Source organism: Lampris incognitus, chromosome 9 (genome assembly GCF_029633865.1).
Source record: "Lampris incognitus isolate fLamInc1 chromosome 9, fLamInc1.hap2, whole genome shotgun sequence".
Classification (NCBI taxonomy): Eukaryota; Metazoa; Chordata; class Actinopteri; order Lampriformes; family Lampridae; genus Lampris; species Lampris incognitus.
The window spans coordinates 53,382,725-53,407,848 of NC_079219.1; the positions used below are offsets into that span (position 1 = coordinate 53,382,725).

A 25,124-nucleotide genomic window follows, 5' to 3' on the forward strand; every position below is an offset into this window, starting at 1 on the left:
GCCAGGAAGCATTGTTACAACAAAGAAATAATCTACCAAACACAAATTTCCTTACTTTTTGTGTTATGTATAGATAGATAGATAGATAGATAGATAGATAGATAGATAGATAGATAGATAGATAGATAGATAGATAGATAGATAGATAGATAGATAGATAGATAGATAGATAGATAGATAGATAGATAGATGTGGGGGGGCATTGTACTGCTATGTAATAAAAAAAAAATTTTTTTAATTCCTACATCTCTATTGATATTCAGCTCCTCATTAGTTGAGCACTCTTATCAACACCATTGATGGTTTCCGGAAGAAAAAAACGTTTATATATACATATATATATATATATATATAGAGAGAGAGAGAGAGAGAGAGAGAGAGAGAGAGAGAGAGAGAGAGAGAGAGAGAGAGAGAGAGAGAGAGAGAGAGAGAGAGAGAGAGAGAGAGAGAGATATGTAGAAAAAAACTTTAATGCATTTCGGTACAGGCTTGTTTCGTGCGTCACGCACTCATCAGCTGCCAGTGTGATAAACAAGAAAAACACCCCGTCATTAATTAATATTCAGCCCAGCATCACGCCAAAGCGCGTAACCTCCGGTCGCCCAGCGTCACGCGGCTCGCGCCCCTAATTACGGTGGACAGCAACCAATGAGAGGACAGAGAATTTGAACTATTACAACCAATGGGGTAGGTCGTTACGACGCACAGCAACCAATGGCGGGATTACAACCAATGGAGTAAGGGTTGGGGCTTGTTTTGAAAAGGATTTAAAGGGCCAGGGCACCGTTGAAACGTTTAAAATATAACAAGGTAACGTCAAATGGGGTAATTTACGTATATCTTAAAGTGGAGTGGTGTTGGGGCAGAGTTGGAAGGGCAGACAGTTAAAATATAAAAACACAACATTGAATGAATGTCACATGTATCATCTAATGGAGGAGGGTATAATAAAAACGTTGTTTACTTGTAATTACAAAGCAGTGGTCAATTCATTTCTACTGTTTAAGGCTCGCAAATAATAAAATATTTCTTTGCCAAGCATAGGTTACATCTCTTGCTGTTAATTGAATGTGCATTGTTCTTCGTGAGACCCTTCCATGAAATAGAGTAATTAACATTGTTGTCTACCAATGACCAAATGTGGCGGTTTAAAGCCGTTGTAACCGGTTATTTTCTCGCCCGGTGCGGGATTCCCTACGAGGTGTCCTGCACCACACGGCGACGTCACTAACCGCTCGGCTAAAGGGTCGGACCCGTTAGCTACGGGCTAACGTGTCTTTTCAGTAGTTTACACCGTTAATCTAACGGAAATGTACGCAGCGGCCCATCACATGTCGAGCAGTTTAGCTGTAAATTCGTCGCCTCTGACCACACAAGAGCTAGAAATGATTAGTTTTACACCGCAAAACAAACTGTCTCGTTTGCAATGTGGTGTTGAATTATCAGATGCTTCAAAAATCACTTAGAGAGGAGCCCTGCCAGCTGAGCTGAGACTACAGCTGTCTTGACGGACCTTTCTGTTGCTTGCCAAAGAAGGAAGCCTTTAAAGAGCACAACGTTAACGTTTGAACGAGAATGAAATGTACATTTTTCTTCCTCTAAGACTTTTAGAACTGACTTATACATTGAAAAACGCTCCTACCGCCATCTAGTGGTAAAACGCAGGAACAGCGGGTGCCAGTTGCTCCACTGGTGTCGTCTCTGACGCGTCGCATTGTCGCTCGAAGCTCGGCGTTTTCTCTCACGATGGCGAGCGTCGCTTTTAACTCTTTATTTTCCCGCCGGAGCTTTTCATTTTCTGACAGCAAGGAATGGTTCACTTCCTCCAAATCCATGGACGCCGATCTGTTTTTACGCCGCCGCAGGCGCCGCCGGAGAGCCGCTAACAGACCGGGCGAGACCTCGGGCCCTGTGACGTCATAAGGGTCACAGTATCGTTCATCCGCTGTGGATTTTTTCCCCCCCTCAACCATTACTAGCGGTGTAATATTCAAACCACTTTAAAAGCATAACACATAAATAGGGCATCTCTTTGTATATGTATGTATTTGTATATGCATATGTGTGTGGTGGTAAGTGAGGAATTTTCGGGGATCTGTATTCTAATTAAGTGTGTTTTATTTGTGTCTACTTTCACTCTTACTGCACTACAGTTTTAAATACGTTTACTTCTTACTCCCGATACATTGTCCCACGCCCCAGCCACGTGTCAGTTACACGGGCGTTCCAAACCAATGAAAAGCTTTTGTTTTCTTTTGAAAAAAGGGCGCGCAAGCTCTTTGCCGGCACACTAACTCCGCTTGCCCAGTCAGCACGCCATCGCTACCGTGGAAGATGACAAGTAGCAAGAAAATGCAGCGCTCGCCGCAAAGCAATGACCCGGATGCGAATATTTTTTCGAATCTGGGACGGTCCCGCTCTCAAGTGCTAGGATTGGCCAGGTCAGCCTGTCAATTAGCCCGCCAGGAGCCCCGCCCTCACGCGCTAGGATTGGCCAATGAACAATAACAATGTGTGATATTGGCCAGGAAAACATCACTGACCATCCACTGATGAAGGTCAGATTAATCCACAATAAACATTATTGATAAATAGATTAAATAAAGGATAATCCCTGACGAGGTGTCCATAATCAGGAATTAAAGGCCTCCTCGTCGTCCACTAATTCCTGATAATGGACACCCCCATGCAGTCGGGGTCGCGGGACGCTGGAGACTGCTGGGATAGGCTCAAGCCGTCCTTAAGCTTTTCCAAACCACTTACTGATGCCATTCAAGCGGGTCTGAAGAACCAAGTCAGCGAAATCTTGGAAGATCCGGAACTGATTGCAGCCGCCATCTTGCAGCCGCCATCTTGCAGCCAAAATTCAAGACGTTGTGGACCAAAGATGGAACCATCCTCTAAAAGGGCCAGGCAGAGCCTGTTTCTTTTGAACAGGTATTTTGTATTTATTTTCAAAGACCCGTGTATTGATGTCTACTGTGCAGTGATAGCAGCTCATGCGTTAAACCTCACATTAAACGGGATATGATGATTTATTTGTACCATATGATCAGTTCATTGCTTGACCAATTCAACACCAATGGCCTTGCAATGGCCAGAATTGGCTGGGCTCGTAGCCCCACTCCATTCCTCTTACTGAAGGTAAGGGAGGGTAGGAGAACGATTAAAATAACACAACCTATGCAGTACTTTAACACACACAATAATGCAAATAAGAAATTAATAATATACTATAATAGGCTGCATGCATTACAGCTTGCATTGCATGCATCCCTGAGGTGGAAGGTTTATGTCTCAAATTATCTGTGTAGATTGATATCATGGCTATTTGCCAGATGATAACTACAGTTAAGATTAAAGATATGAAAAATATGTACTTTAGCCATCATTGACTAATGTTTTGAATGCCATTCTGTTCAGTTTCTGCATGTGTATGGGACATGCATTGTTTTTCAGGACTGGATAACATCAGACATGGAGCCCTTGCATCCCCTCAGTAACTTGCATACCACCTCTTCTGATGATGACGACTTTTTCTCATCCATCAAGTTGAACGCACAAGAAAGCTCCAAAGAACTTGAGGGATATTTGGCATGCCCGGCTGACCACACTAGTCTGCTGAAGACCTTCCCCTCCGCCTGCAAGGTGTACATCAAGGTAAACACACCCCTTCCTGCCTCAGCGGCGTGTGAGAGGCTGTTTAGTATCGCAGCACTAATATTGAGCCCCAGGAGAGCCAGGATGGACTCCAGCAATTTTGACAATAAGCTTCTGCTGAAGCTGAACAGAAGCTTTTATAGCTTTAAATATAAATAAACAAATGAGCTGGCCAGTCAGATTCTGTGTAGCCTAATAGTATCTTTGGAAGATATTTCAAGTTAAAGGGCTGGTTCACCCTCATTGAACAATTCTTAAATAGTCTGGCCTTGCATCTTCCTTGCAGCTAACGTTATGGAACATGGCGACTGCGAGTTCAACCCCTATACTTGTCTGTGAATGTTCTCATTCATCCAGGTCATGGTTATCCAAAGGAGTTGAATCAAGTGCAACTGGACTTGGTATTTATCCGTGAAGACGTTTCGCCTCTCATCCAAGAGGCTTCCTCAGTTCGTGCCTTTCTGACTAGACCAAGCTAGTCTGACCTGCTGGTGATGAGACTCAGAATTTATCCTCTAGGAGTCATTGTCAGAGCTATAGATGTGAGTGGCTCATCGGTACACAAAAGAGCCACTCATATGGCTCTGTTAGCAACGGGCGTTGGTAAACATCGGAACACAAAGAGCCATGGACATCTATAGCTCTGACAATGACTCCAAAGAGGATAAATATCTGAGTCTCATCAGCAGCCAGTCAGACTAGCTTGGTCTAGTCAGAAAGGCACGAACTGAGGAAGCCTCTTGGATGAGAGGCGAAACGTCTTCACGGATATATACCAAGTCCAGTTGCACTTGATTCAACTCCTTTGGATAACCCCTATACGGCGTTAAGGTGCTCCATTGTCCCTTATGATTGCAGATCTAACAAATCCTTATTTGCCGTGTTCTAATCTGATCACTTATTCACAGTGTTCTGATCTGCAGGATTGCACTACTGTAGGATTTTAATTAAGTCGGGGGGGGGGGCCTGGACTGTAGCGCTTTCTGTTTGTTGTCATTCATATTCAATTAAAGCATTGCATATCACTGCCACAACAATTGGTCTGCTTAATTATGGCTATTTACAGTTAATTTGAATATTTACTTTTTACTTTTGGTACTTAAGTACATTTTAAATCTGATACTTTCGTACTTGTACTCAAGTGGTGTTTGAATGGGGGACTTTCTACTTTTACTGGAGTCATTTTTTTAATTAGGTATCTACAGTTTTACTCGAGTATAGCCTCTGAGTACTTTTACATGTCACTCACTTTTGAGTGACAAATCACACAGATATTATTTGAAAGTAATTCTGTGTAAAGGTCATTAAAAAGAAAAAACAAACAAACATGTCTTGGTAAATGCACATACAGGTATATGGCCTTGTGTTAAGAGGAAGGGTACACTGACCGGCCCACCTACCCTACTACTGTGGGTCTTAGCCTACTATGGGTCTTAGCCTACTGTGGGTCTTAGCCTACTATGGGTCTTAGCCTACTGTGGGTCTTAGCCTACTGTGGGTCTTAGCCTACTATGGGTCTTAGCCTACTGTGGGTCTTAGCCTACTGTGGGTCTTAGCCTACTATGGGTCCTAGCCTACTGTGGGTCTTAGCCTACTATGGGTCTTAGCCTACTGTGGGTCCTAGCCTACTGTGGGTCTTAGCCTACTGTGGGTCTTAGCCTACTGTGGGTCTTAGCCTACTATGGGTCTTAGCCTACTGTGGGTCTTAGCCTACTGTGGGTCTTAGACTACTATGGGTCCTAGCCTACTATGGGTCTTACCCTACTGTGGGTCTTAGCCTACTGTGGGTCTTAGCCTACTATGGGTCCTAGCCTACTATGGGTCTTAATTTACTTGCCAACAAAGTCTAACAGCCCTGCATTAGGCCTTATATACAGGCGCATCCTGAGACTCTGAAACCTCTTTGGTCATGTATATATGTGTGCGTGTGTGTGTGTGGCTGATGAACATTTTTGTTTAGTTTAATTTAAGCGTTTATTTGGGAAGGGACAATGTACGTTAATCAACATTTAAAGCAAATGTAAATGTACCCGAGTGAGCGAAGAGGCTAGTTTCCACCGGCAGTCCCTTTGCCTGATGTTGTTAGGCATCCTAGGATAATAAAAAGTACACAAAAAAAGTAAAATAAACGTACAACATATACAAAAACAAGAAAATATGTATAGAATAATAATAATAACAATTAATGTAAAAAATAAAAAGCAGACATACAACACAGCTAACGTACAGAACAGTTAACATGTTGGAAGGTGTGTGCGAATGGCGTCGGTGTTGACATCGTTGGTTCTTAATAAACCATGTCTTGACATGACACGTACATGAATATTGGGATGGGGACCCTCTAAGTGATTGTGGTACTGAGTCCCACTGATGTGATGCTCTGATGGAGAAGACGGTCTGTCTTCAGTCTTTACCAGACTGGGATTCGCAGCACATCTTGTTCGGGCAGAATTGTGTGTACAAATGTTAAGCGGGTCAGAGGCGACGAGGTGAATCCGGTACAATTTGGAGGCGTTCATTTTTTTTAACCGTTGTTTATTAAGCCATTTTCATTAAATTACCCACCAAGTCCAATTCAGGGTCACGAGTGGGGGGCTGGTGCCTATCCCGGCCGGCCTTGAATGACAGACAGGCTGAGAAAGGTTGCGTCCATTATGGGGCCTACCCCCCACACACACACACACACACACACACACATATGTGTGTGTCTAGCCTCCAACTCACCTTACTATACAGAATAAGTAAGCTTTACTTGGTGGCCTGGATGGCTCCATGTCTGAATCCACGTCTGAGTCCAACAAAGCGCAGCTGCCCGGCTGCTCCGGCGCAGCCCGGCCCGCAGCACAAGCGGGCCAACAGCTGTACTGGCTTTCGGCAAACGTGAACGGGTGAAAGTGAAGGATTTTTAACAGGTGGGCATCAGGGATCTGAAAGGCCTTTTCTTTTTCTTTTTTTTTTTCCTCCCTGAGCCGGCTCGGTCCAACGCGCGAGCGCCACAGCTGTCGGCCGGCCTGTCCCGAGGAGCGCGGCGGGGCCCAAGATGACGGGAACTGGGAGGTGTCCGGGAGAACGGGAAGTCTGTGGGTGGACGGATGCTGCAGAAACAGGGACTGGATGAGCGTAGGCGAGTGCTTTCGAGTTGCGTTCGCCGGCCGACTTGACCTCCGCGCCGCTGTTTGTGAAATGTGGGAGCGGGGACTTCACCTACTTTCTATTTTAAAGCCTCAGCAAAACAGAATCACGTTACACTTACGGGGAAAAAATAGACCCCGGAGCGATCCGGCGGCGGTCCGGGCCGGTGGGGGGGAAGCTTGCTTGGACAGTCGGTCGTCCCGTGACGGTGAAGCTGCGCGGTCCAGTGTTCACCGCCGCGTGTCGATTTCCCCGGTTTTCTTTCTTTCCTTCACTGCATGAATTCAGAGTGGCGGCGTGTAGCTAGCGGCGGGTGGCGTGGACAGCTACACACGGCCAGCTGAAGACACACATCATGTCTTTAGTGGGGCGTAATGATGAGGACGGTGTCAGTCCGCCGATGACGGAGGCCTCCGGGGCCACATTTACCCAGACGTGGTTCGGTAGGAACCCGCCGGCTCGTCGTTTGGGTTAAAAGGGAACACGCTTCGTTTTACCACCTGCCCCCCCCTCCCTCCGATCCATCCAACCCCCGAGACCCTCAGTGACCTCTGACCTCCCTGTGTTTTTGGTAGCAGCCTGGAAACTACTTGGCTCTACATAAAACCACCAAACTGAAGCCAGCGGCTGTGACGACATCAAGATATGAGAAAAATTCAAAAGAAACCGATCAACGGGGGCCCCCCGGGTAGCGTAGCGGTCTGTTCCGTTGCCTACCAACACGGGGCTCGCCGGTTCGAATCCCTGCGTTACCTCCGGCCGGATGTGGGTGTGTGTCCTGATCGCTGCAGTGGCGCCTCCTCTCATACATGTGGGGGCATGAACAGGAGGTCCGACAGAGAGAGAGAGAGAGAGAGAGAGAGAGAGAGAGAGAGAGAGAGAGAGAGAGAGAGAGAGAGAGAGAGAGAGAGAGAGAGAGAAAAGTAGCATGCTACTCCCCCCTGGCGAAACTCCTCAGTAAGGTGAAAAGAAGCGGCTGGTGACCCCATGTATCGGAGGAGGCACGTGGTAGTCCGCGGCCCTCCCCGGATCGGGAGAGTGGGGTATCTGGGGGGGGTATCAGGGGGGGACTGATCAACAAGAACACTAGTCGACCCCTCAGAAGGGTTTTGCAGAACCCACTGTCAAAACAAAACACAAACGCCGAAGGTAAAATGACTTTTATTCAAGTTAAAGAAGTGTATGGTTTGGAGACATGCATTATAAAATGCAAGATAAAAAATGTCGAGCGATGCCCTCTCGCCGTCTGATGACACCTAACGCAGCTTGTTTGTTTGTTTTTTTAAAAGGCAACATGATTTTATTCAGGTATAAAAAAAAGCATCGAGAGAATTTAAAGAATCTATTGGCGATAGGAAAAGTAGAGCTGTGGAAAACAGGAAAAAGATATATATAATTTTGAACTTACTGCTACTTTTTTTTTTTTTTTTTTGCTCCTTACTTTGATTTATTACACAGAACACGGACGAGGCCCGGCGGGCCCCGTCCAGAGCTGCACCGCCTGCCTGCCTGCCTGCCTGCCTGCCGGGCGGGTGGAGCCGCACACGAGGCCTTTCCCCATACAGAGACCTGAACACATATTAAGGAGTAATACTTTACAATAAATACATAAATATCACAATTTAAAGGCACATTACGATCGTTTTCCCTCCCAGATCGAATGATGTACATTCGGGCCAGTTTCTCTGCCTAGTTTCTCCTTCTGACGGTAGCCGGAGGCGCGTCTGGCAGCTCCGGCCGTCACCCCCGTCAGGGGAAACCCAACCGGTAAAAGCCGATCGCGTCATTACAAATTGCATAGCTTTGCCATACTTGTCCAAAACCACCGAAATATACCGAGAACTGCACGGTGCTAATAAAACATGCTCTTTCCGCGTGTGCACGAGGATCTCTTTGGTTTGTTATGGGTGGGGGGGGGTGGGGGGGGTGGTGGGGTGGGTGGGGGGATAAACCTGATCGTACGACTAATGCACACGCGTGAAAGCTGCAGGAAATCCTTCGCCAATTCCGCTGCAGCGTTCGTACAGAAAAATTCAGCAGTGGTTTTGACATCGTGAGGTCCAGTGAGTCTACTTAAATAAGCGTTCTTAAATATTTTCCTGCTCAATAAATATTAAATACTCGTACAGTGACGACGAAATACTGATCTTACTCCAATGACAGTTATACAGTGACTCCCCGTTTGCCGGCTGAATCTCTTTATGAGGCTCTTTAATAGAAACAGCGCTAATTACAAAATCTGGGGACATCCCTCATCTCTTGCTGCTGTCCACCTTCTTCCTCTCATTGCGCTGTCCTGAGGGTGAAGGAGAGCGACCCCCCCCCCTCCCATCCCCGCTTCCCCTCCATTAAAGGTCTTCGCTCCGTTCCTTACTGCATGCGGTCCGTCTGGAGCTGCTGGGGCTGGTACTGGCTGAAGGCGGCGGCGGCGGCCGCCACCCCTGGGGTGGCAGCCGCCGCTAGTGGCTGCTGGACAGCATAGCCATACCCCGTCGTCGCCATGTAGCCCGCCGGGGCGGGTGACGCAGCGTACGGGTACTGCTCATAGGCAGCGGCCGCGGCGGCGGTGGCGGCGGCGGCGGAGTACTGGGCATAGGCCGCCCCGGTGTAGTCGAGGTACGGGGAGGTGGCGGCGGCTGTGGCGGTGGCAGCAGACGGCTGCACGTGAGGGATCACCACGCTGGGCTGGACGAAGGCCTGGGGGTAAACGTAGTGGGCTGGGATCCTGTGGGATATGGATAACAAACAGAAGCCGGGTCAGAGGGGGGGGGGAGGGGGGGGGAGGGGGTACTCGGCCGGCCGTACGCCCAAAAAGCTGAGGACACATTGAGGAAAACGACTGCAGGCGCCACAAATACGTCAACCCAGTCCTCAAGTTCAAGAACACAGCAAGACCATTCATTAACTAGAAAACCTTACCTAGGACACAACTAGAGAAAAATAAAATCATTAAAAGCAGGGAAACCGCAATGAAAAAACAAAACAAAAAACAAGTGCAGCTTTTAAAGTTTGAGTGGTGGCATTAAGAAAAGGCAGCCCAGCCCTGCACCCGGCGAGCCCGAACGCCGGACTCCTCACGATGCGAGCGTATCGCACCACACAACACATCAAGAGAGTGATGTACACGGCGCTTTATTCCAGTCCACATACTGTCACACCATCACCGCAGGCATGCCCACACGGGGTTAATAGGTCCGTCAACGCAAAAAAAAAAAACAAACCAAAACCTCAAAAGGAAATAAATAAATAAATAAATAGATCTTTGCAGAAAACGGCAAGTGTGTTCGAGCTGCACCCGAGGCGGCGGTTGTGGTTTTGGACGGCAGCGTGTTGCGTCGTTCGTATGAGCGCCAGCTTGTGTTTCTTTCTGGAGTGGCCTCCATTTTGTTTATCCGCATGCTGGAAAAAGTGACTGCGTGTCAGGATTGAGCTACCGTGATGAGAAATTCCTACGGGGGGGGGGGGAGCAACGTGGGGGGGGGGTGTAAATGGACCAATATAAGCCGGTGTATCCGGGTAAGGTTGGGCCCCATTTACACCGGTGTGTTACGCTGGCCGCCTGTAAATATGTTGCGAGCAGCAGGTGTTAGAGTGTTAAAACTGTCCGCAGACATGTACCCGTCTTTCTTCCTCCTACCAACAGACATATGACCCCACCCCCCCCCCCCCACCTCCACCCCCACACACGACTTGACTGACGAGGGAGGCTGGTAGGGCGCTATTTCTGTTCCCCTTGTCATCCCGAAAGGACAGGCTGACCTGTCCCTCGGCGACACATGGCGCAACGCCGGCCAGCTACGTTTCGCTCCACCGCCCCGCTGACCTCCCCCACCTCGTTTCCCAATCACCGACTCACCTACCATCTCGTGCACCAATAGGCCGATCAAACCGGGTCAGACGCTCCGCCCGGCCGCCCCGCCCCAATTTTCATACTTCTCAGTTTCCATTTGTGACTCTCCGGCGTGACCCCGTTCATCGGGTCCACATTACGAGCCCCGACCCTGCCTGGCAGAGAGAGTCTGCCCTCTCCGTTTGGATGGAGGACACGTTTATATGGCGAGGAGCCGCGGCGCCAAAAGGCACGGCTGACCGAACCCATCTCTCTCTCTCTGCGTGAGACGAGATGGGTCGAGCCTTTCTGCGGCCCTGCAGCTAAATAAAGGTGCTTTGTAAATCACGAGAACACATGGGTAAGTCCCCCAGCGCATAACTAAGAGGACTGGCGGGCACATGACCCCCCACCCACCCCCACCCCCCCACCCCACCCCCCCGCCGCACCTGTTGTCCACAGCCGCGCGGCTCTGTCTGGGGCCATACATTATTAACGGCGCTGCCGAGCGACTCCCTGTTTTCCATCCGAACTCGAGAGGCCGCGGGGATCAGGCTACCCGACAGCTGCTGCCTTCAGAGAGCAGGAGGCTGCCGGCCGAGTCAAGGCACCGAGCGTTCGAGAGCACCGTCCATGTTTAACAGCCCGGCCACATTTCCACAGGAGTTGGGAAGAAGGAAACCGCGGTTCGCCCTTACGATCCCGCGCCCATAGCCGAAAAAACAAATTCTCCTCTTTGGGCCTTCTGACTTTTTTGCCACAGAGCCCCCCCCCACCCCCCCACCCCCACTCCTGAGCATCTAGTAATATTACAAAAAAAAAAACAAAGAAGCCGAAAGGCCGTCGGACTAAGAAGAGCAGAAACGGCTGCCGGCGACACAGAACCTGTGGACGCCAGCTACACGTGGAAGCGGCGGGTTAATGGGAAAGAAAAGGAAAACCACGGCGAACACAAGGAAAAGGAACTCCGGCATGCGAGCTAACGGTCGTTTTGTTGCAGGGGATCGATTTTGGAGTGAGCCCACCGAGTCATAACCGCCACCACCACCACCACCACCAACCCCCCTTTTTTGGACAACAAAACACAATCCACTTTATGTTAACAGGAAATAGTAAAAAACAAACAAATAAATAAATAAATAAATAAATGGGAAAAACCACAGGCTAAAAGCACAATCAGTGATTAAGAATACGGTCCATGGTTACATCTTCCTACCAAAATTCACAAAGTCTGCACAACAACAAAAAAAAACAACTATGCAACCCCCCACCCACCCCACATCACCACCACCACCACCACCTCCCCCACTGCAAGTGAAGATAAGCACACAAGTTAAGCTGGAAAACCACTTCATACTGGAAACAAGGCACACACCAGTCTAAGTACTATTGAAAACTTGGAGGAAAGAGAAAAACAAAGAAAAAGGAGACTTCCATGCATCTAGTCACCATTTTGGTCTCGTTTGTGTATGTCAGAGTATACAGGTAACACTTTATAAGTGTTCTGCCCAATGCAGACTCAGCTATTCCTCAAATCATCATGTCCCTTCATCAGCTATTTTAACCGATATCGACCCTGTCGGATCAGAGAGAGATAGACAACATTGAGTCAATCCTGCGAGAGCTGGAACAAACGTTCACTTTCTTTTTTGCTTTTTTTTTTACAAATCAATGCCAAGCAGAGATGCACACATCGACAGTCACATGGCCTGGGTTTTGGGAATAAATGAGTGGAGCAAAGGTCTAAATAACATGTATGCAGCAACTGTTGACAAGAGCAGAATCAGAACAGAAGCAGAGGCATGGCTAGGCTACCAGTATGTATATTGTGCATTTTACGACATGGTACTTCTGGCTCTCTAGCTGGCACGACTACGAGACATTATGGAAGGGCTTTTATGCAGAGAAACGTGACTGAAAGGCTGGGCTTGAGCAGCCTGACGTACCCGAATGGTCTTTGGATGAAGGCCGGATGGATCTGGGGGACGCCAAACGAAAAGCCTGCAACGAGAAACGAGTCGCTCTCAGCCAAGAGCAAGATACGAAAGAATGCAAGCAGGGAGAAGAGAAAAAGGTTTTTACGGATGAGGTAACGTCCCATTTGACATAATAACCCTTACAACAAGTACGGTGACGTAACCCAGGGGTATGCTGAGGCCCACGAAGATGTGGCGGACTCGTGTGACCTTGCGTTATCAGAGGGGTTTGAAGACTTTACCAAGAGTATGGATATCAGTGCTGTGTGCTTTTCTCCAGGGGTACCCCTGGATTTCGCCATGTGTGGGAGTCTAGGTGGAAATCCAGGGGTACCCCTGGATTTCCACCTAGACTCCCACACATGACGTCCAGGGGTACCCCTGGATTTCCACCTAGACTCCCATACATGACGTCCAGGGGTACTCCTGGATTTCCACCTAGACTCCCATACATGACGTCCAGGGGTACCCCTGGATTTCCACCTAGACTCCCATACATGACGTCCAGGGGTACTCCTGGATTTCCACCTAGACTCCCATACATGACGTCCAGGGGTACCCCTGGATTTCCACCTAGACTCCCACACATGACGTCCAGGGGTACCCCTGGATTTCCACCTACACTCCCACACATGACGTGCTGTGGTTGCAGCGTCCCCCCTCTCCCCCTGGCTCGGGGGAGGGGGGGTCTGCAGACGTGTCACCCTCACCTGGCTGCATGACCCTGGGCTTGGCCCCCAGGTAGGCCAGGTTGACGTTGGCTTTGCGGCCATCGATGATGGGGTTGGGGTCCTTACAAGCTCGGTCAGCGGATGCCCGGTCTGCCATGGTCACCTGAAAGCAGAGAGTTTCGTGACGTTTTGGTGTGTTTTTTTTTGAACATTTCACTAAAACAGATGCACGGATGACTAAAACCAACCGGACCCATGTGGCTTCAAGATCTTTCTCTTTTTTTTTATTATCATTATTTTTTTTAGGATGTCCTGATAGTGATCAACACACGAGACACTCTCGAACCGGTGACTGAAATCGCACGTCATCCCCCTTTTTCTGGTACTTTCACACCTCCGACTCATTAGCCCGAGGAACACGCGAGCGGTCACCCCACAAGTTTAGGGCCGTTCACGTGCGCACGCAGCTGGCAAAAGGTCTGCGAGGCTCCGAGCAGAGACCTGGTCGGGCTCCCGGAGCGCGACCAGGCGGACGGACGGACGGGGGGCCACGCAGGTGTGCAAGGCACTTATAAGGAGAGACAAACAAACAAACAAACAAGCCGTGCGTCACGGTGCCACTTACGAATCCGTAACCTCTGGATTTCCCCGTCTGTCGGTCTGTGATGACAACCGCCTCCTCGATGTCCCCGAACACCTCGAAGTACTTCCTGAGGCTGGAGTCCGTGGTGTGGTACGGCAGACCCCCCACGAAGATCTTGGTGTACGTCGTGTCCTTCTGCGCCGCATGCATCATCAGTGTTTATTAGGGGGGAACCGCGGCGTTTCCCCGATATGACGAAAGAATAAGTGTAAAAAAAAAAAAGAAAAGAAAAGAAAAAATAAAATAAAAAAGAAGTTTAAAGGGTGGAGAAACACACACACAACACACACACAACACACAACACACCTGTCCGGCCAAGAAGAAGCTTCGCACTTGTCAGTTTGAGCGTCGCTCGGCGAACTCCACGGACGGCAGGAGGAGCCCGGTTGACTCCGCCCCCCAACTCGCTCACGGTAGCGTCAAATTGTGTACCCCCTGTAGAATGTGTGTGTCCCGAAAAACACGATCACCCTGGTTTTTGTTTTGTTTTTAAAGCTGATATCCGAGATTAGTCTCCCGAAATAAATACGTATTTTATCAATTTCTGACCATGGACTCGGGTCACACGGCACTAACTGGAGTCGTTACCATGGCTGGAGACACTCTCCAGTCTCCATATGGTGCTGATGAGCTTCTTGACCGGGTAGGACGAAGACTGGCGCAGCAGCAAACGAGTTCCTACTCAGGCAGGAAGAAGGGTTGGAAGGTGATGACGACGCGTTCATGCTTGGGCTGGACAGGTGATCTGCCAATTCTACACTCAACATTACTCCTCCCAGTGGCTGCTGCACCCCGTAGTTCTTGCTGCCAGAGGCGGGGACAGGCCGGGGCCCACCCCGAAACCTACCACCGGGAAACCAGCCTAAATTACAGTGTACACCCGTCAGAGATTATAATTTCACATTTTTGAAGGGAATGGCTTCAGATTATAATAAAACAATAAATGACATAACGTGCAGTCGTTGCCAGGACCTTATGTAGCCTAAACCATGATGTAGGCTACTTCAAAATATAGCTCACGAAGTTGTCGACTGATTAGTTCTCAGGCTACGCTAAATATGAGATTGTAACCGGTTATTTTCTTGCCCGGTGCTGGATTCCATACGAGGAGTACTGCGCCACAAGGCGACATCACTAACCGCTCGGCTAAAGGGTCAGACCCGTTAGCTAGGGACTAACGTGTCTTATTAGTAGTCTACAGTCGTCACCCTCCCCGGAAGCGCGGCCGTCGCGCTATGTTATTCCCGCGCTCCGAAGAGACTTCTGAGGATCTGCACACTTCCGGATCCCACCGCTGCCACCAATGTAACCGGTTATTTTTTTGCCCGGTGCGGGATTCGACACGGAATGTACTGTACCACAAGGCGACATCACTAACCGCTCGGCTGAAGGGTCAGACCCGTTAGTTAGGGACTAACGTGTCTTATTAGTAGGTTTACAGAGATAAACTTTAAAATGGCATAAACATAAAACAATCATCACGACCAGGGATGGGCAACATGATCCAGAAGGGCCCGGTGTGGCTGCAGGTCCACGCCGTTACACACCCGGATTGGTTGACACGACCGTAACAGAATGGTGACGCAACATTCATATCGATGCGTGTTCAGGTTCACCGGGGGGGGGGGTAATAAGTGCTAGTCGTACATAGTTGGGGATATTTTTCTCTTCCGGGGGGTTGGTACACTGTTGCCGGGTCAAGGGTTAGTGGGTCGGGTCTAGGAAGACCCACCCCTACTCTGCGTCTGATTAGCTAACTTTAACCCTAACCCCGCCCTAACCCTAACCTTAACCTACCCAAACAACGGAGGCAACGAGTACTTGCGCATGCTCAGTTGACCGTTCTCTGTAACCGGTGCACAGGGGCGGCGTTTTGGGCAGTGTTCTCGACCGGAGCTCCTGCGATCTGAGCTGCATGGCCGAGTAAGACGTGCATACAATCTACAGTGCAGACTGAGCTGGCCCGCGACCAATTTATTAGGGCACGCTCCCTGGCTGACCTGCGCGCCCATACCCAGCTGGCTCGTCCACGGTTCCTGCGTGAAGCACTGGAGTATGCGCTAGAAAGAGAGATGGTGATGGATGTGGTGCAACACGAAACGTTTGCGGAGACCCCCCCCCCATGGTCAGAGCGGCGGGGGGAGTGCGAGACTGCTGCCCAAAAGCCGGCGTGATTGGAGGTGATGACCAAAATGATCTGGGGGCTGGCCCTGCCTCCAGCCGGGCACCAACAGACACGGCCTCAGACACAGATGCGCCTCTGTTGGGGCTGTGGCTAAGGCAGATACCTGGTGAGGAATTGCCCTGCCCGGGCTAAGATGACGGGAAAGGACGCAGGGTTGCAGTAGGCGGGACGCTGCGCACCCCCACACCAATGTCCCGTACACCGCCCATGCATGTCAGCCGGGCCTCACAGAACAGCAGGGAAGAGGGGCAGGAAGTTGTCGTGGTGGGATGGACTTCTATTTCAGACTTTTGCCACATTCCTATCTGCATTGAGGATGTTTCATGTACTGCCTTAGTGGACACGGGGTTGACTGTCACAGTGGTCCGGCCGAAGGTGGTGCTGGTCCCAGTGGGGATGTGGCTAGAGGACACAGCTGTTCAGGTCCATACACTAACCGGTGAGCTAGCTAGCACCAATGAAGGGGAGGGGACAGTTGATGTTGACGGTTGGGGGGAGGAGCACGAGACATCTAGTTTGGGTAACAGAGGTGGAGAATACGTGTATTCTGGGCCTGGACTTTTTGAGGGATCACAACTGTCAGCTGGACCTGGGGAAGGCCAAGTTGAGTTTTGGCGGGGGTCATGTTGTGAATATGAGGCCACAGGACCCTCAGTGTATGGGAGAGCTGACAGCCGGACCCCACAGATGCTGTGTGGGGGGATGTGAGTACGCGGGCTATATGCGGATGCCCAGTACAGCCCAGTCTGAGTCCCAGCTAATTTCCATGCAGAGTAGACCCCCTCATCCTAGGGAGCTGGAGTGGTTGGGGATATTCCAGAAAAGACATGAGGGTGTGGGGGGGGGCACTGCTGCTCCTGTTACTCCATTATGCACCACAAGCCTGGGGGTAGCCGTGCAGAAGAGCTGTGGAGGCTCACCAGGTGAGAGGAGGAGGATGGCAGTTATGTGGGAGATCTGGGAAAGGAGTGTCAGTGGCCTTGAGGCACAACAACAGGAGCAACTGTGGCAGCTGCTGATTGAATTTCAGGACTGCTTTTCATGTGATGGTAAGGAGCTGGGACAGACTGCTCTTGTGCAGCACTCCAATGAGATGGGGGATTCTGTGCCCATATGGCAGTGCCCACGGTGCCTCCCTTTGGGTCGGCAGGAAGCAGCAAAGCAGGCTCTCCAAAAACTTTAGCGTGCAGGCATAATAGAGCTCTCTGAGAGCCCCTGTGCTTCATCAGTGGTCATGGTGCCAAAGAGGGAGGGAGAGTGGCGCTTCTGTGTGGACTACAGGAGACTTAATGAGGTCACCAAGAAGGACTCCTATCCCCTTCTGCATGTGGATGAATGCCTGGATCTGGTGGCTGGCTCCTTCTGGTTCTCTTCCTTGGACTTAAGGAGGGGCTACTGGCAGGTCCCGCTATCTCCTGACGCACGGCCCAAGACTGCATTCTGCACAGAGAAGTGACTATGGCAGTTTAAAGTCCTTTGTTTTGGTTTGTGCAATGCACCTGCCACATTCGAGCGCTGAATGGAGAGGGTGTTAGCGGGGGTTCTGCATACTGAATGGCTGGGGTTTTTTTTTGGATGACATCCTGGCTTACGGCAACTCGTTTAATTCAGCTGTAGCAGCACCACGCAGAGTGCCGGAGAGGATCAGGGGAGCGGGGCTGAAGCTGCACCTTGACAAGTGCAGGCTACTGAGCAGGGAGCTGACCTTCCCGGGGCACCGCATAGGCAGCGAGGGGATTGGTACCAGAGGAGAAGGTGGGTGTCGTACGTGAGTGGCCCACCCCTACAGAACAGAGGGAGTTATAAGGTTTTTTAATTTTGGCTTCCTACTACAGAAAGTTTGTGTGGGGGTTTTCGTGCATCGCAGCCCCCTTGCACAAGCTGGTACAGAAGGACCAGCAATTCTTCTGGTCAGAGGGCTGCGAAACAGTTTTTCAAACACTGCAACAGGCCCTGGCAAGCGCGCTAATCCTGGCGCCCCCTGACCCCCATTTGTCTTTTGTCCTGGACACGGATGCGAGCGGGGAGGGGGTAGGGACAGTCCTGTCACAGGTGTGGGCAGACGGAAAGTAAGTTGTGGCCTATTAGAGCAAAGCTCTGAGCAAAGCTGAACAGTGGTGTGTCACTCGCAGGGAGCTGCTGGCAGTAGTCTTTGCCATCCGGCACTTTAAGTATTACCTGTGTGGCCGGTCTTTCACTGTACGCACTGATTATGCCTCTTTGCGGTGACTGATGACATTCAAGGAGCCAGAGGGGCAGTTGGCTCATTGGTTGGATGAGTTTCAGTGCTATGAGTTCACCATAACCCAATCGTTCAGGAGAACAGCATGGCAACGCAGACGCAATGTCTCATTGGCCATGCAGCTCTAAGGGCTGCCGGTATTGTGATCGCAGAGAAGCCAGGGAACATGAGCTGATCCTGGGGGCATACAGGCAGGTTAGAGAAGAACGTGGGGTCGCCATACTGGTGAGTAGAGAGGTGCAGGTGGTGGATGTTACGGACTGGTCCACAGAGCAGAGACAGGACCGGGACCTGCAGCATGTGATTGTGGGTGGGTGTGCAGCAGCGACTGCCATGGGAAGAGGTGGCAGCTCTCTCCCCGTGGACAAAAGGGCTGTGGGCCAAGTTCAAGACTGCAGCTGCTAGATTGAGTCCTCCAAAGAGCCTGGGTGGAATCAGTAACCAGGGAGAAGAGGTGGCAAATGGTGGTGCCCAGAGGGATGCAGGAGGCTGTTCTCAAAGCCATGCATGGCTTTGCAGGCTTGGGTCACTTTGGGGTGACGAAGATGCTCCACTGGCTGCGTCAAGCCTTCTACTGGGGACATCCGAGGAGGGACGTTGAGAACTTTTGCAGGCGCTGCAACCTCTGCATAGCTCGCAAAGGGCAACAGGGCCAGTCAAAGGCTGAGCTACAGCAGTTTGCAGTAGGAGAGCCCATGCAGCGGGTGGGTGTTGACATTGTGGGGCCATTCCCACGCAACAGCAAGGGGAAACCGCTTCATACTCACTGCTGTGGACTACTTCACTAAATGGCTAGAGGCCAATGCACTGCCAGACGAGGAGGCCAATACCATCGTTAATGCCCTGGTTGAAGGAATGTTTAGCAGGCTGGGGGTCCCGGAGTCCATCCATAGTGACCAGGGGAGAAAATTTTAAACGAGGATTTTCTCCACCATGTGTTAGCGGCTGGGAATCACTAAGACTCACACAACACCCCACCACCTCCAGAGTGACAGGTTAGGGGAGCGGTTTAACCACCCATCAGCTCGACCGGGATATGCACTTACCCCTGATCCTCATGGCATTCCGCTCTACGATCCAGGACCCCACTTCATGCACACTGGCCCACTTCATGTTGGGCAGTGAAATGAGGACCCCTGCGGTGCTGGCCTTTCGACGGGCCCTAGATATACCATCTGCCCTTGCAGGTCCGAGCTATGCCAGGCAGCTTCAGGACTGTTTGGACACCGCACATGCATACGCCTGGAGGCAATTGCAATGTGGGGGATTGCGGCAGAAAAATAATTATGACCTCTGTGCCAGGGGGCAACACTTTGCAGCCGGGGAGCTAGTTTGCGTCTACACCCCGACCCGGAAGAAGGGCAGGTGCCCTAAACGGGACAGCCACTAGGTGGGCCCTTCTTGGTCTTGCAGTGGCTGGGAGAGTTTGGCTTATTGGGCACAATTGCCTCTACTGGGCTGCAAAGTGGCGCTACACCGTGACCGGCTGACACCATACAGGAGCTCTGCAGCACCTCAGATGACTTAAGGGGATGGGGGAACACCCGTGTTGCCTGCTGTGACCTCTGGGGAAGGAGGGGTTGTAGCAGCCAGCCCTAATGATGCAATAAGTGGGACCCAATCTGCTGCCCCAATGCCCAGCTCACCTCCTTAGGGGACAGGGCAACTCCAACCAGAGCCAGGGGATGACCGACCAGGGGACAGAATGCCTGTGGGGCGACCGAGGAGGCGGCGAAGAACTCCTGAGGTTTAGAGACTTTGTCCTCGGGGTCGCGGACTTTAATGGGGGGGGGGGGGGTAGTGTAGCGTGTTCAGGTTCACCAGGGGGGATGTTAGTTGTATATAGATGTTTTGCAGTTCCAGGGGGTGGTACACGGTCAGTTTGACCTACCTAGATTGAATAATCATGCAGAAGGACATTTATATAAAACTTGTTAAGACTTAATATAATTTTCTGATGTCTTTATGGGGAAAAAAAATCACATTTCTTTTTCCTTTTGTCTGTGCAGATTCAAACACTGGCCTGTGACTGTAGATTTGCAAATGTTTCGCAGTTCTTCTGATGGCGTTCTTCACATTTTTTGAACTGTTTCTGTAGAAGAATGAATTGCACACAACTTTCCAGCCAAGGTGACATTCTTACATCTCAGAGCATCTGGGAGTGACAGGAGCCAGAGGCATGTTTGTTGTCAAGTGTATTAACATGATGGCACTTGTCAACAAAGCCAGACCGCCTGCTGAAGCGATCTTATTCAGTTCTCTGAAGCCCCATTTTTTACTGAGCCACAGCCTCCACCATCTATTTGACCATTACACTGTGGAACAGGGTTCATGTTCCACAGAGTTCCTCTACAGAGAGGCTCAAGTCTACATTACAGGTAGCAGAGATGGACATGCTGCGTTGGTCCTTGGGAGTGGCTAGAAAAGACCGGAAGAGAAATGAAGTAAGAGCTATTTTCAGGATCAGAGGAATAAATGAGAAGTTCAGACAGACGAGATTGAGATGGTTTGGACATGTATAGAGAGGAAGTGTAGACTATAGAGGAAAGAAGGTATTGGACCCGGAAATACCTGGCAAAAGAAAAAGAAGAAGACCAAGGAAAAGATGGAGAGACCAGATGGAGGAGGACATGAGGAGGGTTGGACTGCAGGAGAGGGATGCGTCAGACAGAAAGCTATGGAGGGGCGTCCGGGTAGCGTGGCGGTCTATTCCGTTGCCTACCAACATGGAGATCTCCGGTTTGAATCCCCGTGTTACCTCCGGCTTTGTCGGGCGTCCCTACAGACACAATTGGCTGTGTCTGCGGGTGGGAAGCTGCATGTGGGCAGGTGTCCTGGTCGCTGCACTAGCGCCTCCTCTGGTCGGTCGGGGCGTCTGTTTGGGGGGGAGGGGGAACTGGGGGGAATAGTGAGATCCTCCCACGCGCTACGTCCCCCTGGTGAAACTCCTCACTGTCAGGTGAAAAGAAGCGGCTGGGGACTCCACATGTATCGGAGGCGGCACGTGGTAGTCTGCAGCCCTCCACGGATCAGCAGAGGGGGTGGAGCAGCGACCGGGACGGCTCGGAAGAGTGGGGTAATTGGACGGATACAACTGGGGAGAAAAAGGGGGGGAAATCCCCCCCCCTAAAAAAAAGAAAGCTATGGAGGGCAAAAATCCGCTGTGGCAACCCCTGAGAAACGGGACAAGCTGAAAGGAGACAGGATTGAGGAGAACAACTGCAATCTATGAGACAGACGTGTTATTATGCACACTGGGGCATATTGAGAGATCAACCTGGTGGGTTTCCCCTCACATCGGCCACAGCGACAGGAAACGGAGAGAATCCGTAAAGTGGAGAAAACATCACTGACGGCGACATCCCATTCACCCCGTGATGTCTAACACAGACAGAACAACACTTAAGCTCTGGTAAAGGGCAACGTCTGTGTCACATAGTATTGTATAACAGACGACTGGCCGTGCCCCACGAACGGGTAAACCTACATTGAAGCCGGCCGAATGAAGAGGCGACACAGGGGGGTTTTTTCCATTGAAAACGTTCTATTCTAGAGCATTTTGTACCAATCTAAAGTTGGCCGTGATACATTATAAATACAATTCTGTACATTATAATACTGTAAATACTATGTTCAAATACATTTCTATTTACAACTCCTTATAAGGGAGAGCAGCTTTGATGTCTTCTTTTTAAAGTAAGGTCTTGGGTTTCTTTCATTTACTTGAAGTCATAGCATACATAGAACTATATCTCCAGTCGGCTCCACAGTCCACCACTTCCATAAAAATACATGTTCATAGGACAGTTTTTCACCTTACTAAACTACTTTTATACCGTCTTCGGTAACCTGATGTCGTCCTCAACCCATTTATCCAATCCTCCATGTTGAAAAAAATTAAAACATTTTGAAAAAAGAAAAAAAAAGCAAGCTCGTTGGTATTTTGTGAGTACCTCTGAACAATGTTTAGATCATTACACATTGTCTCCGTATTAGCACAGAACACGTCGTGGGACAGTCAGTCAGTAAGCTAGCAACTCAGTCAAGGGAGTTGGATGGCATTTTGAATGCCTCTGGGCACCTCGTCATACACAGGCTTCAGGTCCAAACATATATAAAAACCTTTTTTTCTTTTTTAATTAGTCAAAAGTTCCCGTCCTTGGTAAGGGACAGTGTTAATAGAGTAGTCTGTGGTTTATATACCCGCCGTTTGAGACACAGGGCAATAAGGCATCAGTATGGGCCAGGCCTTGGTCAGTCAAAGCCTAGCTGCTTCATTCGGCTGATATGAGCGATGTCGCCAATCTGGACTTTTCTCGGTCCAATCGGGAGTACACAGGAAGTGATTCATCAGCCCCGCTTGGAAGACCATTGGTCGAGCTCTCTCCAAGAATCTTCTCCAGTGCACGCGTTCGGACAGCTATGGCAACTATTCCAAAGTCAATGGGGATTATCTCCTCTACAGTGTTACAGTACTCAAATAAAGATAAATTAACATTTAGTGGGCAACATAACTGCAGTCTAATGCTGAGAGCAAATCGGGCGTCGCAGATTTGCCGGTTGCTCAGGGCACAAGGCATTAGTCATTGAAATATGGCACAATGCTTTACGTGGACACAGATATTTTGTATGTTTCCATATACTTTTGAAAAAAGCAAGATGTCAGATCCAACAGCAGATATGGAACCCTTGTTCTTTGGTTACCCTGACACATCATATTGACTTCAACATCAATGTTATAACAGTAGTACATTCTCAAGATCCCATATTACTCCACTTTAAGCCTCGGGGAGTGACGCATTGTCTTACAAAAATATTGTTGCTTGGAAACCAATGTAAAAAAAAAAAAGGTTTGTGGATAACGTCTCCGTATGGACTCGCCGTTCAAAGTTGACTTCTCTATCAAAAATAACACAATAGAAAAGTTGGATATGTGCATAGTAAGTTTTCAGTGAACAACAATGAAGATACACCCTTCATAAAACGCGCAGGTGAGATAGGCTTTAGGAAAGCATACTGTGAGGACAAACCAGTCTGGAGATTTGAATGACGGATGGACAGGGAAACGCCTTGAACTCAGCTCGCAGGTTCACTGTAGGCACTGGACTGGAAACCCTTAGATTTCTGGTAGTCCTCAGAAAGCTGATCCTTCCTGGTAGACTTGTCATGGTGGTACAAATGTTTTTCACTGGTGTTGGCCAACCTTTCAACATGGGCAATAGCCAGTACTACCGCCTTTTGTCAGTAGAGGGCGTCGTTTGCCTTCCTTGTAGTGAATTGCAAATTTGAGAACACCATGTTGCTTTGAGACTTTCTGGGTTTTGAAACGCCTCTGCTTGCTTGAGTCTGTCATTCACCCGAAGATGTTTCAGCCTGATACCAGCAAGAAACGTCACAGAGCTGAACAGCGACACAAACTCTTTTACAATGTTAACGATCAAGCATGTTAGGCAGGTTGTAGTGTGCATGTTCACTTGATCAAATACTGTACGGGAACAGGAAAACTGACCACTGTGACAAGTCTACTGTCTGGAGCCTATCGGATAAGAGTCTTCTTGGGGTCCTTGTCTGTGCAGGGCAGCCCTCGGGTGAGACGAGATGGCTTCACAAACACCCCGTGGCCGGGAGGACAGCGGAAATACACCCTTCCCTGGACAGTCCCATTGTGCTTGCCTGTTGGAAAAGAAATCATGAGTCACTGAAGAATAATGAGTTATTAGATCACTTTTTCATCCATTCATTTTTTTTTTTCATTCATTCATTTTTTTTCCATCCAACTCAGCCACTGGGAATGCACAAGCCAGCGCATTTTTATTGCCGGTGTCAAGCCCGGATAAATGGGGAGGGCTGCGTCAGGAAGGGCATCTGGCATAAAACCTTTGCCAACTCAAATATGCAGTTCATAAATCAGATTTCCATACTGGATCGGTCGAGGCCCGGGTTACCAACGGCCGCCACCAGTACTGTTGGGCAGCAGGGTGCCGGTGGAAACTATGCTACTGTTGGGTGAAAGAGAAGGAGAGGGGGAAGGCATGTCCAGAGGCAGTGGGAGAGGAGGAAGGGTAGGAGTGTGGAGGTGAGAGTCTGAACTTTGAGCTTTGGCACTATGACTGGTAAAGGGAGAGAGCTGGCTGATATGATGGGAGATAAGGAAGGTAGATATACTGTGTGTGAAAGAGACCAGGTGGAAGAGGAGTAAGGCCAGGAGCATTGGAGGAGGGTTCAAACTCTTCTAACATGGTGTGGATGAGAGGAGAAATAGGGTAGGGGTAATCCTTAAGGAAGAGTATGTTGAAGCCGAAAATCGAAGATGTGATGATGAATGTTTTCAGTGCATATGCCCCGCGAGTTGAGTGTGAGATGAAAGAGAAAGAAGAATTCTGGATTGAGTTGGATGAAGTGGTGGAGAGGATACCTAAGGAGGAGAGAGTGGTGATTGGAGCGGACTTCAATGGGCATGTTGGTGAAGGGAACGGAGGTGATGAGGAGGTGATGGGCAGGTATAGTGTCAAGGAGAGGAATGTGGAAGGACAGATGGTGGTGGATTTTGTGAAAAGGATGGAAATGGCTGTGGTGAATACATATTTCAAGATGACGGAGGCACACAGGGTGACGTATAAGAGTGGAGAAAAGTGCACACAGGTGGACTATATCTTATGCAGGAGGTGCAATCTGAAAGAGATTGGAGAATGCAAGGTCATGACAGGGGAGAACGTAGCTAGGCAGCATCACATGGTGGTCTGTAGGATGACTTTGGAGATCAAGAAGAAGAAGAGAGTGAAGGCA

General features: G+C 49.6%; 2 protein-coding genes across 4 annotated transcripts in view; both read right to left on the reverse strand.

Annotated features, from left to right (window-relative positions):
• Window positions 1-9,131: 9,131 nt before the first annotated feature.
• On the reverse strand, window positions 9,132-14,211 carry rbm24b (RNA binding motif protein 24b). Its single transcript, XM_056285580.1, has 4 exons — window positions 13,894-14,211; window positions 13,308-13,431; window positions 12,568-12,622; window positions 9,132-9,517 (listed from the first exon to the last, which is right to left on the reverse strand). Exons 1-4 carry the CDS (start codon window positions 14,062-14,064, stop codon window positions 9,163-9,165), a joined length of 705 nt encoding a protein of 234 aa, XP_056141555.1. The 5' UTR covers window positions 14,065-14,211; the 3' UTR covers window positions 9,132-9,162.
• Window positions 14,212-21,862: 7,651 nt separating this feature from the next.
• kif13a (kinesin family member 13A) overlaps window positions 21,863-25,124 on the reverse strand; it is a 71,360-nt gene continuing 68,098 nt past the window's right edge. For all 3 annotated transcript variants that reach the window (XM_056285579.1, XM_056285578.1, XM_056285577.1), the window contains one exon: window positions 21,863-24,011. In XM_056285579.1, coding sequence (XP_056141554.1) covers window positions 23,875-24,011 — 137 coding nt within the window. In that variant the 3' untranslated portion in view covers window positions 21,863-23,874. The remainder of the gene's footprint in view (window positions 24,012-25,124) is intronic.